The 16,664-nt window shown below is 42.0% G+C and overlaps 2 protein-coding genes across 2 annotated transcripts in view; both read left to right on the top strand.

The window, feature by feature from the left end:
- The first annotated feature begins 7,559 nt into the window (after positions 1-7,559).
- On the top strand, positions 7,560-14,579 carry LOC118416878. The gene is made up of 11 exons (XM_035822151.1): positions 7,560-8,643; positions 8,865-9,088; positions 9,424-9,510; positions 9,771-9,941; positions 10,590-10,781; positions 10,899-11,292; positions 11,429-11,576; positions 11,733-11,864; positions 11,976-12,308; positions 12,451-12,622; positions 12,754-14,579. Exons 1-11 carry the CDS (start codon positions 8,522-8,524, stop codon positions 13,260-13,262), a joined length of 2,484 nt encoding a protein of 827 aa, XP_035678044.1. The 5' UTR covers positions 7,560-8,521; the 3' UTR covers positions 13,263-14,579.
- LOC118416291 (immunoglobulin superfamily containing leucine-rich repeat protein-like) overlaps positions 13,300-16,664 on the top strand; it is a gene marked incomplete at its 5' end in the record, with an annotated part of 6,408 nt that continues 3,043 nt past the window's right edge. The window contains 3 exons of the mRNA XM_035821380.1: positions 13,300-13,319; positions 15,440-15,468; positions 16,297-16,490. Coding sequence (XP_035677273.1) covers positions 13,300-13,319; positions 15,440-15,468; positions 16,297-16,490 — 243 coding nt within the window. The remainder of the gene's footprint in view (positions 13,320-15,439; positions 15,469-16,296; positions 16,491-16,664) is intronic.

Genomic DNA, 16,664 nt, shown 5'->3' with positions numbered 1-16,664 from the left:
TCCCCCCAAACCAATTAACGCTCTAAATTTTACGGACTAATCTTCAGTTACCTATCACGGCAACAATACGTCTGAAAAAAAGGGTACAAAAAGATCACCTGCCGGAAAAAAAGCCTTTGATTAGCTGGATCAAGCCGGTGATCCCCACTTGAAGCCAGTGAGGTTTTTTTCTAGCTACATTCAAGCTCATCAGAAGATCTCCTTTCTTCTATTTGCGCATTTGAGTGTCGCTGGCTGTGCATTTCTTCAGGACACATTTGCGCACATGAGTGTCTCTGGAAGTACATTTCTTCAGGACACTGGGTAAGCTCTTATCATCGCCTTATGTTTGGCACTCTTTTCCTCGTAAAGAAAGCTTATTATCTATGATACAGATGAAGTGAGCAAGTGACCCCTTTGAGAATTTCAATTATGAATTTCTGTGAAGGTCTGGCAGAAATCAACACTTCCGAGTGGCACCTTTTGTGTCCTTTACCGATGAAACTAAAACTGAAAATTCTTATTCAGTAAAAAGACGTTAACGTCGTGATACTTATTTATCTATCTATCGCACGGCGACATTAATCAGGAAGATCGGCTATAAAAAGGGCACCTGTCAGAAAAAAAATTGATTAGCTTAACGAATCCAGTAAAACGCACCTGCTGCCAGTGAAGCTTTTAGTACATGTATGTTTAGTATTTCTATAATTACCGGCTTGTTACGTAAAACTCATGTATGGTTTTAATTTCAGGCTCTATGATTAACTTTCTAATGAATTCATACAAAATTGAAATTTTAATCTTAAGTCTCATTCTCTTAAAAGCAAAAAGTTTACCCAGACAATGTCATTCTCAATCTTAACAAAGCAAAACTGCCAGATACTAATATGATAGGGGTGGGGACCACTCTCTCGTCATATAAATGGCATACTGGTAGCCGCCCCATCCAGATCTCACCCGGATTTCCTCGGTACTGGGAGCCGCCCAAACCAATTAACGCTCCAAATTTACGGACTGATATTCAGTTACGTAATAAAATACGACAATAATAAATCTGAAAGGAAAGGATATAAAAAGATCACCTGCCAGAAAACGGCCATTGACTAACTGGATCAAGCCAGTGAATCCCACTTGAAGTCATTGAGGGTTTTTTTTTGCTAGCTACATCAACTACAGAGAAGAGAAGATCTCCGTTCTTCTATTTGCGCATTTGAGTGACTCTGGCTGTATAGTTCTCCACGACACTGGGTAAGTTTTATCATTGTCTACGTTTGGGATTCTTCATCTTGTAAGAAAAAGCTCCCCCCCTCCCCTTTCCATGATCCAAATGAATTGTACAGTGACCCCTATTGGGAATTCGAATTGGAGATTTCTGTGACATTCTGTCGTAAATCAGCACTTCCAAGTGAGAACTTATGACCTATTGTGTACTTTACCAATGATACCATTCTGCTGACTGGAATTATTTATTAACTCATACAACAAGTTGAAACCAGATGATATATTTTGATGTTATTTTTATACTCAATCCCTCGTTAGGAAGACCTGAACATAGTTTGGGTAACGCTAGCAACAAGGACCAACTAAGCTGTATAATATTCAAACAACGAAAACAAGATACAAGTTACATTTTTGAGTAGCAATGTAGATTAACTCAAATCTCAGTGTGTTGCAAGAAACAGCTACCCAGAGCGCAGCCTGGTGTCTTCCACTACAGTCGCAAGAAGTACGATATCAATTTCCGACTCCTTGGCGCAATGGCAAGAAAGGTCTATCTGTGCCTGTATCTTTATCTATATAGCCGGTATAACCGCCGTTCGGCGTAACACACCAGCTTCGCAGGCACGCGGCGCGGAAGCTGGTTATATTACACCGAACGACCCGTCACACCTAACTTTCGCACATCTATCTGCTAGCGTTCTTTAAAACTACCCAGAGAAGATGCCCCTGCTGTACTTGGTGATAACAAATTCCACTCTACGATAGTTTTGGGAAAGTACGAATTTTTGCACACATCAATCCTAGGTTGGTAACTCTGGTATTTGAAGGCATGGCTGTTTCTTGTTCTTTTTTGAGCTGGTATTAGATACTTATCAGTCAGCACGTCAGTCAGTTTATTGGTCATTTTGTACATCATGGAAAGTCTGGACATTTGCCTTCTGTCTTCAAGTGACATCCACTGCAAATATGTTTTCATTTTCTATCATAATGACATAGGGAACGAATTCCGCTTCATAATAGATTGTCCGACCTACGAAGAAGACCGCTAAAAGTTATTACAATCTATTGTATATAAGTCCGATCTTGTACTACCAAATTTTAAGAGAGAGATATTCAATGTGATACTATCATGTCCTGTTCATATATCTGCCTACTTAGGCCAATTCATTTACAACTCCTTGCAAAAACGAGACAATGCTATATTGACCAAATTATCTGAAGTATTGGCTTTTATGATATTAACTACATTGTTTAAACTGTTACATTAGATTAGATTATTTGTTAGATATTTACAATAGTATATAGTTCAACTCCCATGTATATTCAGATTGCCATACATTGTACCTGTTTTATGTTCCAGGCTTTTAATAAAAAATTCTCTCTCGATATCAGGACATATTGCTACACAAAGCTTTATTTTGTAAAATACATTTTTGTTTCAAGAGTCTAATAGTGAAGAACTTATAGTGCTCCTATGTTGTACTTTTGACCTTCTTCCTGCATTAGGGCACATAGAACAGAATGGGCGATGAGATGCTGCCAAAGATGCTGTTATCCCTTCTGATCATCCTGAAGGTGTTTGGATCAACAGAAGCTTCCTGCAGCATTTCTGGTTCCTATGCTGACTGCTACTACCTGGACCTGACCAGCGTTCCTCAGAACCTGCCGGCAAACATCACTACCCTTGATGTGAAGATTAATCTAATCACAACATTAAGTCAGTCTGATTTCCAATCGTATGGGAGCTTGACACACCTAGACTTAAGTCAAAACCGTATCGACACAATCAATGGCCAAGCATTCTATTACTTGTCAGATTTGATCAATTTGGATCTTGAAGAGAACCGCCTATCCAACGTAAGTGCTGACATGTTTACAGGGCTGGGGAACCTGGAGTACCTTAGCTTATACGATAATGAGATCAGTGATATTCAGGCTGGAACTTTCGATTCAACGCCGCAACTTAGAGACTTATACCTGGGTAATAACAAATTAACAAACCTCAGTTCTGACATGTTTACATGGCTGGGAAACTTGCAAAAACTTGGGCTGGATGACAACAAATTAACATACCTCAGTCCTGACATATTCACACGGCTGAAAAACTTGCAAAAACTTTGGCTGGATGGTAACAAATTAACAGACCTCAGTCCTGACATGTTCACGGGGCTGGAAAACTTGCAGGTACTTACATTGTACAATAATGATATTAATGATATCCAGGCTGGAACTTTCAATTCAACAACACAATTGATACATTTGACCCTGGATCGTAACAAGTTAACAAACCTCAGATCTGACATGTTTACAGGACCTGAAAATCTGCAGACCATTAAAGTGAACAATAATGAGATCAGTGATATTCAGGCTGGAACTTTCACTTCAACACCACAACTGGAAACATTGTACCTGGATAACAACAACTTAACAAGCCTTAGATCTGGCATGTTTACAGGGCTAAGAAACTTGCAGCATCTTGATCTGCAAAGTAATGAGATCAAAGATATCCAGGGAGGGACTTTCATTTCAACACTACGCCTTAGAATCTTGTACTTGAGTGGGAACAAGTTAGCACACCTCAGATCTGGCATGTTTACAGGGCTGGGAAACTTGCAGGCAATAACGATATTCGTGGGCCATAATGAGATCAGTGATATTCAGGCTGGAACATTCCCTTCAACACCACAACTGGAAACGAGAAGCTTGTACATGAAAAACAACAATTTAACAAACCTTAAATCTGGCATGTTTACAGGATTGGGAAACTTGCAGACACTTGAGCTGAAAAATAATGAGATTAATGAGATTCAGGCTGGGACTTTCAATTCAACATTACAACTCGAAACATTGTACCTGGATAACAACAACTTAACAAGCCTTAGATCTGGCATGTTTACAGGGCTGGGAAACTTGCAACATCTTGAGCTGCATAGTAATGAGATTAATGATATCCAAGCAGGGACTTTCATTTCAACACTACGCCTTAGATACTTGTACTTGAATGGGAACAAGTTAACACACCTCAGGTCCGGCATGTTTACAGGGCTGGGAAACTTGCAGGAGCTTTGGCTGTTTGATAATGGGATAAGTGATATTCAGGTTGGAACTTTTAGTCCAACGCAACAACTGCGCATTTTAAGGCTGGATCAGAATAGAATTGAAGTCCTTAACGCAGATATGTTTGCAGTACTGTCATCAATCTCTGATGTAAATATCAACAACAACCCCTGGCAGTGTGACTGTAGAATGGTTCCCTTCAGGCAACTGATGAGTGGGTCGACTCCTTGGTGGTCTGATTCATTCGAAAACCAAATCACATGTGACGGACCAATCAGCAGAAACTTACGCGGACCAAAGCTTAAAGATATGCGTATTGAAGATCTGATCTGTGAAGAGCCAGCAATAGTGAGGTTTGGGAACAGTGACAATAACACAGTGGTAGATGGGCAGACACTCCGTTTGGTTTGCAAAACTTCAGGCATCCCCACACCAGACATCACAGTTACCCTCCCATCTGGACTGAATGCAACTGTTGAGTCAGGTGGGAGGGTGACTGTGGATGTGAATGGTACCTTCACCATAACCAATGTCACTGCAGCAGATGCTGGTCTGTATGTCCGCATTGCAACAGGTCCTGTTGGCTCAACGTTTGCCTCACAGATTATCCATGTCCACGAAGTGACCACAACTGGTACAATGGCAAGAACGACTTCACTCCTTCCCATGGCTGGCCCCGCAAACAAACCAGACAGCAGGAGTTCCCATGAATCTGCTCCCACTCTGTCCATACCTGTGCTCATTGGCTCTGTGTGCGGCCCGGTAGCAGTCACTCTCCTTGTCAGCACCATCATTCTTACAATCTGGTTCAAGAGCAAAACCCAGAACCCTGCCTTAGGCCCAACCCCTCCAGTCGGTTTCAGTAACGCCTCATCAGTAAGTGTCACGATCCGTGGGCATGATCAGACAGGGCAGGGTGGGGCCCAGGCCGCAAGTGAATCCTCGAAAGATGCCTGAAACTCTTTCGAATGTTATCCAGCCGTCGAGATCGAATGTTCTTTAGATATTGTTTACCTAAATGTTTATCCTAATTAAACGTAACCAACAGAGTATGTTTGTTTACTCATTATGATTGTTAACTTGCCAAGTTTTAGATGTACGTGTACACAAGAGTTGTCAATGCATGTCTGAAGTCTTGACCTTTTTTTTACAAGCTGTGAATCAAGAATTAATCTGATAACCCGAATGTTTGTTTCTATCTAATAAAGTCTATGACTGGGCAACTTATGTGCTTTGGCTGCAATGTGTATACTAATTTTGAGTGTGTGTAGTGTATAGTGTATATAGTGTTGAAGGAGTTTCAGGGGTCAAGGTCTCAAGCCCAAAGCTCTATCTTTCTTCGGATAGCTGTTTTTTTAGATTTCCTCGTGAATTAAATGTAAGTCATAAATACCAATAAGATGATATAACCGACAAGTATTTTTAATGAGACCAGGTGCCGATAGTGATAGAAAAATACAAGATTACTTACAGACACTTAAAACAGCAATTATAATTCTGCAGTACAAAAATAACACATATCAGATCTGCTGGCAATAATATGGAATGTTGGTCAATTTGCGTTGGAATTTTACGTCGTGATACTCAATTACCTATCTCAGGCACGGCAACATTAATCAGAAAGCTAAAGATCGGCTATAAAAAATGCACCTGTCAGAAAAAAGACAATTGATTAGCTTAACGAAACCAGTAAAACGCACATGAGGTTTTTAGTATGTTTAGTATTTCTATAATAAACGGCTTGTTATATGATACCCATGTATGGTTTTGATTCCAAGCTCTATGATTAACTTTCTAATGAATTCATACAAAATTGAAATTTTAATCAAAGTTTCATTCTCCTAAAAGCAAAAAGTTAACCCAGACAGTGTCATTCTCAATCTTAACAAAGTGAAAGTGCTAGATACTAATATGATGACATGACAGGATGTTTCCCCGTCACGTCTTTTCCCCGTCATACCTTTTCCCCGTCAGTGTGGATGTTTCCCCGTCAACACTGACGGGGAAAAGGTATGACGGGGAAAAGGTATGACGGGGAAAAGGGTCACGTCTTTTCCCCGTCAGTGTGGATGTTTCCCCGTCAACACTGACAGGGAAAAGGTATGACGGGGAACTATAAAATTCCTGACCCAAACCAATATGGAAAGGGCGCTAATCTTGTTGGCAGACAAACATACACACGCGCGCAAACAAAAACGCTTGTGAAAATATAATCCCAGGCGGATACAGGCGCCAAGCCACGTCCTGTACAGAATGTATTTTGATCATATTTCTTGCAAGCATCACTCCGGGTAAAGTAGTTGACCATGACGCAAATTTTCCAGCGCAAATCACACAAAAATACTGGACAATCCCGGCCCGGGGGTCCGGACCTTCATCAAGTGTTCGAATAATGCAACGTGCGTAAGGCCATGTTGATTTGATTATATGGATGACATCCACGCTCGCACCAATTTTCGGCCGTTTCCAAAAAAAAAAAAAGTTTTCGACCACACAATAAATTGTGCAAAGCAGCTGTAAAATGAGCACAAATATTCTGTAGATTGAAAAAAAAAGTATCAGAAAACAGATAACTAATCATAGCTAATGCCATAGAATGCCAAATAAATCTAAAGTCAAAGAATATGATGTGAAAGGACAGAAAGAAAAAAATCTACTGTTGGTAGGAGGAGGTACCAGTAAAGAAAATTCAGGTCCCGTTCAGGTCCAGAGGATCATTTTCAGGTCCGGATCTGAACCTGGACCTGATTGTCTGTGGAAACTTGAGAACTGGCAATACTCAAAACAATGGTAATTGGTCAGTTTTGCTACAAAGGAATCTGTTTGGTGGATTATTGGACTCCCACTGCATTTTAAAATCCCATCTCCAAGTAATAAAGGCTAACTGTCTCTGTACCTTTGACTGTAGAAACTTACAATTGACTATAAACTCTACTTGACTTCCTCTTGTTGTCTTCTTGGCCCCCGGTAAGACCCCAAATACCTGCCGACATAGTGTGTCCATTTTGTAATTGGCAAAACCTGTTCCACTGATTTTTTTCCAGGTCTGTTTTTTCTCGGATTGGTCCAAGAAGAAAAAAAATGTCTTGCACCCGTATGATGTACTGGTCCCTACACCTAACTGTTGGTATACCATACTATGTGTAGTTGTAGTCCTATGTTCAACCTTCCTGGCCACTTTGATTTCATACTGGAGGCAACTTTTTTTTTTTGCCAAACTTTTTTTTTATTCGCTCGCTCGCATCAGTTATGGAGTTCCCAGAGGATGTCATCCATATAATCAAATCAACATGGCCTAATGCAAGATTCGAGGTATATGTGCACGTGTACATTGCAATGCACACTGTGGGCGTCACATATACATGTGCGAGGGGCTGTTTTTCTGTCATAATCTTTTACGCGGGAAACCTGGTAACCTGATACCCTGCCCCCCTCGGAACCGGACAGTGCACGTAGCAACCAGGGCCTAGCAACCGAATACCGTAGTAAGGACCGTTAGCCAACATGGAGTTTCCTTGCGGACGGTGCCGCAAGGAAGTGGACGATTCCGAATGCAGTATTAAATGCATCCAGTGTGAGGAGTGGAATCACTGGTGGGTGTTTTTGAATAACGCTAAGAACGTTCATTAATTTGCTTTATGATTAGCTAGAACCTGCGACGTATTTTATTACGTAATTTTATGCACAATGTATTGACATTCCTAACATTCCTGCAATGCCTCTTAGCAAGTACGTAATAAACGCTATTGTAAAGGAGAGCCTTTGTTCTGGCGTGTCTGCCGCTGCATATGTGTGTCCGTCGTTTGCCTGTGTTTGCGGATACAAGTGGTCAGCATACGTTTAGAAGATCGTAGTGAATGTGATTTGTGATGACATTTGGTAGATCTTGTGAGGAAGACGGTCAAGGTCAAGGTTGGGTCCGTATAGCCGAGGTCAGCAGTTCAAAGTGCATACGCTCAGTTCGGCTTTATAACCAGTGGCTTCGGAAAGAATAGGAAAACTTAAATTATTTTTGTCGATTGTACCCTGAAGACGAACACCTTATTCTCTGTAATCTCCTTGTAGACCATGCTATGACTTTTGAAGCGTCGAAAATTCTTAATTTGAGAGCCATGTAAATCCCCATAAGCAAAAGAAATTAAACAAAAAAAACTGTGCCCTGCTACCTTCAACATTAGCGGGAACTAGCCCGCGAGAGAAGGCGAAGGTCTAATACGTTTGTGATGGATAGATTCTGTCCTTACATTACAGTAAGTGTGTGCCAATGACGCCAGGCATAGTGGAGTTGTGGTGGCAGGACGAGGAACTTGATTTCTTGTGCCCCCGCTGTGTGATGCCAACAACCCCTGGATCGGGCCACTACAACATTGAGGCCGCTTTGAAACGGTTGGTTGTAACAATTACCTTTGACTGACTAACTCCTCATCATTCACATCAGTCTATATGTCTATTTACTATTGTTCCATCAACCTAAGGGTATTAACACTGTCCTTAAGAAAAGTAATAGTAGTTGCTGGGCACACTTAAATGTTCATTTTTAAACTGCACCGGTAATTTCTGTATTGATGAAAGTTTTGAAATTCATAAATTTCTTGTGTCAAATTAAGGGTGGCAGAGGCGGCGAAAGCATCACAAGTCACGCTCACATCTGTAGTGAAGCGAGAGCGCCTCCTGCTGAAGACGTATAAGGTTACCCTATCTAAAGTTACTACAAACTACGGTCCTGGAGAATTGGACCAGACGTCTTTAGAACTACTGCGGAGGTTTCCTAAAGCGGCTCCAACAAGGCGCAAACGGGCAAAAAACACTGTTCGAGCGGAAGCAGCACAAGGTAACAGGCCAGGGAGAACAAAAAAAGAACGGAAAACTAGTCTTACACATGACCTCGAGGGAGGTGTAGATTATTTCGGAAAATGGCATTTTAATTTTTTTCTGTTTTATTTGGACGTGCCAACCTTTATATCCAAATATGTTGACTGTAATATGTTCAACAGCATATCACAATTTGTGCTATTCTAGGAATCTCATATACATAATTGTTTATATAATTTAACACAGACAACATGGCATGGAAAGGTATATTTTGATTTATGAAGTTTTTTTGAGGCAAACTCAAATAGAAATCCGGGTTGTCTGATTCTGTCTAGTCTTTTATTCTCTGTACAGATCAGGACTCCCCACAGGCCACCGATCGCGAGAACACAAGACATGACCTTGAGCCGGACGTGGATGTTGTGCCGTGCAGCCACGAAGGTAAGGTGTGAATTCGTTAGGAAAGAGGCAGCCTGTACATTTATGAAAATGTAGAACAACGTAATCCTTACTGCATACAGAGTTATCATGAGTTAGCGATCTTGAAAGAATTATCGTGATTTTGTCTATTTTGTTTGAACACACCAATATTGTTCATATAATTTGGCGTGGAAAAGTACATTTTTGCTTAGCGATTGGTGGTGGGAAAGTCCCATATAGATCCGAGTTATCTAATGTAGCATATTTTACTCTCTTTGCAGGGCAGGACTCCCCGCCTACTGGAGAAATTTCAAGCACCCAGGTCAAAAAATCAGAGGTTGTGCCAGCTAGGCAGGGTCGTACTTGTGTAGTGTGTAGGGAAAGTATCCAGCGCAAACAGGAGATCTTGGTGTGTGAATGCGACGGGTTACAACATCGTACTTGTCAGTCAGGTAAGAAGCCCTAAAATGACTTAGTTGTTATTTCCGAGCCCGCCCCGTTGTCAAACAATCAGACGTATTGTTCACGTCCACTGAAGTAAAAGAGCACAATTATTTTGAGTACATTACGTCGAGTGTAAAGCGTCTTCCAATTCACTACAATGACAAATGTTATACTATCAATCATATTTGTAACTGGTTTGTTCGGCGACCTCATACCTCCATGAAATATTTTGAGCTTTTGTAGATGAAAATGACATACAGATTTACATAGTTTATGCACGTTGATGTTCATAATTGATTAGATTACACATGTCAAAATAATAAAAAAACTACCATCATTTACCATTAAGCCCTTTTTGCCATTTTTGCATTAGTTATGCCAATCAGTTTCTCATTTGAATGTTTGGATGTTTATGTTACATCAGTCATGAATTACACCCGTTACATTTATTGAAGTCAAGTTCTAAAAAAACACGCACACACACACACACACACACACACACACACACACACACACACACACACACACACACACACACACACTCACACACACACACACACACATACACAGCTAGTAAAAAAACCTCCATGAATAATTCGTGTCAGTAATTACTTTGAATCATTTGAAATAAAAGTTTGATTTATCTGCTTGGTTAGGAGTCACTAGGGAACTGTTCCTGCTGATGGTAAGAGGGAAAGCTGATGAGGAGCTGAATGCGTGGCGCTGTGCTGACTGCTCCCAACGTCATAGGATGGATCAGGACCTTACCTCCCGGACTGCAACCGAGAACATCACACGTACAGATGATCTCGAGGGGGATGAGGATATTGTGCCGTGTAGCCACGAAGGTAAAATGTAAATTAGTAAAGGTGTTTCATTTTATTTCATTGAGCTTGCTGTTTTAATTTGTAATATAGACAATAGGTAATGTTTATGGCAAGTTCATGCCCGAGGGCTAATTGCAGGTACAAACAACACCAACGCAAGCTTCAGAGAGGAGAACGCCACGGTGGAGAACGCCGATGCTTCGGAGGAGAACGCCGACGCCACGGAGGAGAACAACGTCGCCACGGAGGAGAACAACGACGCCACGGAGGAGAACAACGACGCCACGGAGGAGAACAACGACGCCACGGAGGAGAACAACGACGCCACGGAGGAGGATTTTGACGTTGATGACCCGGTCGTCATGCCCCATGTCACCATGGAGGAGTCCATTGGTGATGTGCGCGTGGAGGACGAGCTACCCGGCGCTGAGGAGCAGAGGGATGTGACCTTCACGTTTATCCCAAGGGGGACAAAGAAAGGACGTGGGAAGCTGACTGACAGCCTGGGCTATTCCTACACAGTCAAGAGGCCGTAAGTTACTATAGACTCTATATGTTTACTACCTCGAAATTGATTACAAATGATGCTGGACAAGTTGCATTTTTGTGAGTTTTGTTCAGTTTGAATTTGTTTGAGCATAAGTTAAATAGTTTTTTTTTCTTTACAGCAAACCCACAGTGACGTACTGGGAGTGTTCCAAGAGACGAAAGAACATGAGGTGTCCTGCATCTGTGGTGGAAAGGGATCAGCACTTCAGACGTGGCCAGAACTACCACAACCACCCACCGGTGGTCAACTCTGGAACAAATATCAAGGTAACAATCTTTTCGTTTCGTACATCTAAACTGTCGACATGTACATACATGTAAAACCGCAGAAATGTAACAGTTCTTTTTTTTTATGTCCACAATGGTCTACAATTTGTAATACACACAAATGTAACACCATGTTGAAATTTTTTTTCGCTCCAGATTCAGGCTGCAGTGCGTGCGAAAGCAGTCGATGACGTTTTCAAGTCAGCACACAGCATCGTGCAGGAGACGCTGTTGGAAAACGTGGACCAGAGTGCGCCCAATCCGGAGCTGCCAAGGATAGCAAATCTCGTAAGTTGTCTTTAACGAGTTACATTTAAGATGTTGATAAGCATTTTACTTCCTGACTTCTTGCATTGAAAGCATTGTTGAATCTAATTGTCTTTTCTTTACTGCCTTTAGGTGCGAATGGCCAACAGAAAACGGGAGGCCCTGCGACCCAAAGACCCCACATCCGTGGACTTCGAGGTCAACTACGACTTCATCCCTGACGGGTACCTCCGCGCGGATGTGTGGGTCAGGGGGAAAAGACACCTTGTCTTTGCCACCGAGCAACAGCTGCAGCAGTTGGCCAAGGCGAAGAACTTGTACTGTGACGGGACTTTCTTCGTGGTGCGGTCGCCCTTCACTCAACTGTTCAGCGTGCACGCGTTTATACGCCAGGGAGAGGACTACAAACAAGTCCCGCTCATCTTCGTGTTGATGAGCAGGAGGGAGAAGGGCGACTACAAGGAGGTACGATAAGGTTTTGCTAATACTTTGTAAATTTTGACTTATTTTTGATTATTCATTTATTTGTTCAGCTGTATGCAAACAGCCATGGCTGCCCAACTAGCTTATGATAACACATCAGAATTTGTTTTTTTTTTCGTTACAGGTATTCCAGGCCATCAAGAACATGCTGCCACGGGATCCCCAGGTCGAGAACTTCGTTATGGACTTTGAAGACGGGATGTGGGGCGCAGTGAAGGATGTATTCCCTGGCTGCACCAGGAAAGGGTGCGCCTTTCACCTCACCCAAGCGATCTACAGGAATATACAGAGGATCGGTATGTACACAGTCGCTTTGTATATGCGAATTGTTTAAACTTCAACAAACATTTTAACTGCAAACATGTTTTAAATGTACATGTACTTTGAATGTTAAATCTAAGTAAATCTGTTCCCTATCGTCTTTTAGGTCTCCAGCCTGCCTACTATGAGAAGGCGGGCGCCTACGACTTCATGCGGAGGCTCATGGTCCTTCACTTCCTCCCAGCCGAACACATCAGGGGGGCGTTTGACCAGATGCGACAGCAGACCGACCATCCATTGCTGGTTCAACTCATGCAGTACATGGAGCGTGAGTGGATGAACAACAGCGTGTGGACGGTGGACGAATGGAGCGTTTACTATCAGCCCGTCCGCACCAACAATGACACGGAGGGGTATCACACCAGGCTAAACAGGAAAGCCCAGCACAGCCTACCGTTCTACATGCTAGTTGGTCTGCTGCACACTGAGTCGCAGTACGTGAGCCTGCAGGCGAAGCTTGTCAGCATGAACCGACTAGCACGGTACAAACGTAAGCCGTACCGGGTACTGGAGAGTAAGCTGTACGAGCAGTGGGACAAGTACCACAACAAGGAGCTGACGACATCTTCCTTCCTGCGCACGGTGTCACGCCTCTATGGCCCCGTCCACAACTAAACTTGAGACGATCGAATGCTTATAGCTTTCTGTATATACAATGCTGTACGTTGTGATGTATTTTCTATGTTATATTTTTTTTCTAATGCACATGTAAGTTAAGTTCTTTTGATTGACTTTTTCCATACGGAGCATTATGATATTGGTCCAGCTCTCAAACATTGGTATTTTGATATCGGTACAAGCTCTTCATAATACTAGTAATCAACATGTGCAATGTAATTTTCATCTGGTTTTGTGAATATTCTTATATGGACCGTATTTTTGTAATGTATGTGTTTCGTATGAATGAATATAATGCATTTTCAACTTTTTCAACTTTGCGATTTGTTATGATAACTAGCGCGATTTTTTGCCGAAATCTGCCAGTTTGCGTCGGATTTTGACTGCCATTACGATGTTATTCTAGTACGTTGGTTATGTTTTCTACCTTAAATGTCGACGATTTCATGGCAGTTCTCTTCTTGTTATGAATAACGTTGCCGACTTGCTGTCCTCCAGAGAGAAATTGTATATCCAACTAAATATAACACTGGTACATCTAAGACTAAGGACCGTAGATGCAGGAATGCAACATGTACAGCACGTACTTCATTGCATGGTAGAAATTCGATTTATAGAAAGTAACGTTATATCTTTTTCAGACTAGAGTAGATAGTAGAGTTTCTCTGGCGCAGGTAGGAAAGTCCTGATCCAATTTGTATTTTCAATACTGGTCTTCATCTTATGACCATGACGATGGATATAGTTCTACAAAAAATAAAATACGTTTCAAGAAATTAGAACATATCGTCGTCTTCATTATGTTGTATAAAGATAAAATGTATACTGTGCCCCTTCTTTCGACAATAATGGTATCGACCAATGGCATTTACTTACCCTTTTGCCCAGAATTGTAAATAGCGTAGCGGGGCAGGCTGCCAGCACTCGGTTTCAAGTGCGGAATATTTGTCGGCACTTGTTTTCCAGTGCAGAATATTTGTCGTCACTAGTTTACCAGTGTTTTAGCCTATATATTGTAATCCAGCAGTCTTTGTGCTTGTCATGCTTTGACTACAGTGCGCCGACTCACAGTGGTTCCGCTAGCACATTTAAACACTTTATGGTTATATAATTCATCTCAGATTCAACACAACTTGGGTGACAAAACCAACTGACGGGGAAACATAAACATCTAGTAACCATTTCCCCGTCGCGTCATTTCCCCGTCACGCCTTTTCCCCGTCATACCTTTTCCCCGTCACGTCTTTTCCCCGTCATACCTTTTCCCCGTCACATGACGGGGAAACATCCACACTGACGGGGAAAAGACGTGACGGGGAAAAGACGTGACGGGGAAATGACTAGAAACCATATGATGAGGGTGGGACAACTGGTTTGTCATTTGAATGGCATTCTGGTAGCCGTCCCATTCGGAGCTCCCCAGACTGTTGAACGGCCGCCCCAAGGACAATCTGCGCTCTAAATTTTACGGACTGATATTCAGTTACGTAATAAAATACGGCAATAATAAATTTGAAAGAAAAGGATATAAAAAGATCACCTGCCGGAAAAAGGCCATTGACTACCTGGATCAAGCCAGTGAATCCCACTTGAAGCCATCGAGTTTTTCTGCTAGCTACATCAAGCTCATCAGAAGATCTCCTTTCTTCTATTTGCTCATTTGAGTGACTCTGGCTGTACATTTCTTCACGACACTGGACCCAGGGCAGGTAAGTTTTATCATTGTCTACGTTTGGGATTCTTCATCTTGTAAGAAAAAGCTCCCCCCCCCTCCCCTTTCCATAATCCAAATGATTTGTACAGTGACCCCTATTGGGAATTCGAATTGGAGATTTCTGTGACATTCTGTCGTAAATCAGCACTTCCAAGTGAGAACTTGTGACCTATTGTGTACTTTACCAATGATACCATTCTGCTGACTGAAAATATGTAGGAACTACGTACAACAAGATAAAGCCAGATGATATATTTTGATGCTATTTTTATACTCAATCCCTTGTAAGGAAAACCTGAACATAGTTTAGTATCATATTTACGTAATGCTTGCAACAAGGACCAACTGAGCTGTATCATATATTCAAACAACGAAAACAAGATACAAGTTACATTTTTGAGTAGCAATATAGATTAACTCAATCTCAGTGTGTTACGAGAAACAGCTACCCAGAGCGCAGCCTGGTGTCTTCCACTACAGTCGCAACAAGTACAATATTAATTTCCGACTCCTTGGCGCAATGGCAAGAAAGGTCTATCTGTATCTATATAGCCGATATAACCGCCGTTCGGCGTAACACACCAGCTTCGCAGGCACGCGGCGCGGCAGCTGGTTATATTACACCGAACGACCCGTTACACCTAACTTTCGCACATCTATCTGCAAGCGTTCTTTAAAACTACCCAGAGAAGATGCCCATGCTGTACTTGGTGATAACAAATTCCACTCTACGATAGTTCTGGGAAAGTACGAATTTTTGCACACATCAATCCTAGGTTGGTAACTCTGGTATTTGAAGGCATGGCTGTTTCTTGTTCTTTTTTGAGCTGGTATTAGATACTTATCAGTCAGCACGTCAGCCAGTTTATTGGTCATTTTGTACATCATGGAAAGTCTGGACATTTGCCTTATGTCTTCAAGTGACATCCACTGCAAATATGTTTTCATTTTCTATCTTAATGACATAGGGAACGAATTCCGCTTCATAATAGATTGTCCGACCTACGAAGAAGACCGCTAAAAGTTATTACAATCTATTGTATATAAGTCCGATCTTGTACTACCAAATTTTAAGAGAGAGATATTCAATGTGATACTATCATGTCCTGTTCACATATCTGCCTACGTAGGCCAATTCATTTACAACTCCTTGCAAAAACGAGACAATGCTATATTGACAACATGGTCTGAAGTATTAGCTTTTATGATATTGCCTACATTGTTTATATTGTGTATCTCCTTCTCCACATATATCTACTAAACTCTCTCAATGGATCGACTTCGCCGGTAAGCATCGCTCTGGAACTCCGGACCCAGAGGAGATCCCGATCACCAGCCCAACGAACTTCATACAAGAGAGGAAGCTGAAGAAACATCGCCGCCTAAGACGAGCACAGCAACACTGCCCAGCCATCACAGCTCAAGACTTCACAGCAAAAGAAGAGAGCCTGAAGACGTCGCCACTGTTGCCAAAGCCTGCAGCGCTGAGACGCCAGAGCTTCAACGCCAGAGCAAGAAGAGTCAGCAAAGCTGCAAGGGCATCGTAACACTAGAAACAACATTGGACTCTCTTATTTTGCTTTATTGACTTTATGACAAGTACGATTGTTCTAGAACAATAGATGAAGTCATGTTTAAAGGCCAACTGAGGTCATGTTATGTGCCAGTCCTAGAGCAGACTGCAC

This window comes from Branchiostoma floridae, chromosome 5, assembly GCF_000003815.2.
Source record: "Branchiostoma floridae strain S238N-H82 chromosome 5, Bfl_VNyyK, whole genome shotgun sequence".
In the NCBI taxonomy this organism is placed as follows: domain Eukaryota; kingdom Metazoa; phylum Chordata; class Leptocardii; order Amphioxiformes; family Branchiostomatidae; genus Branchiostoma; species Branchiostoma floridae.
Note: the sequence above shows the minus strand (reverse complement) of the source record. Positions and strands in the feature narration are given on the sequence as shown.

Bases quoted from the DNA above. Each gene is read 5' to 3' on its own strand.
- LOC118416878 (XM_035822151.1), top strand. From the start codon at position 8,522: ATGACGCCAGGCATAGTGGAGTTGTGGTGGCAGGACGAGGAACTTGAT. The intron at 9,511-9,770 runs GTAAGGTGTGAA...CTCTCTTTGCAG, and splicing joins TGTGCCGTGCAGCCACGAAG to GGCAGGACTCCCCGCCTACT. The intron at 11,293-11,428 runs GTAAGTTACTAT...TTTTCTTTACAG, and splicing joins TCCTACACAGTCAAGAGGCC to CAAACCCACAGTGACGTACT.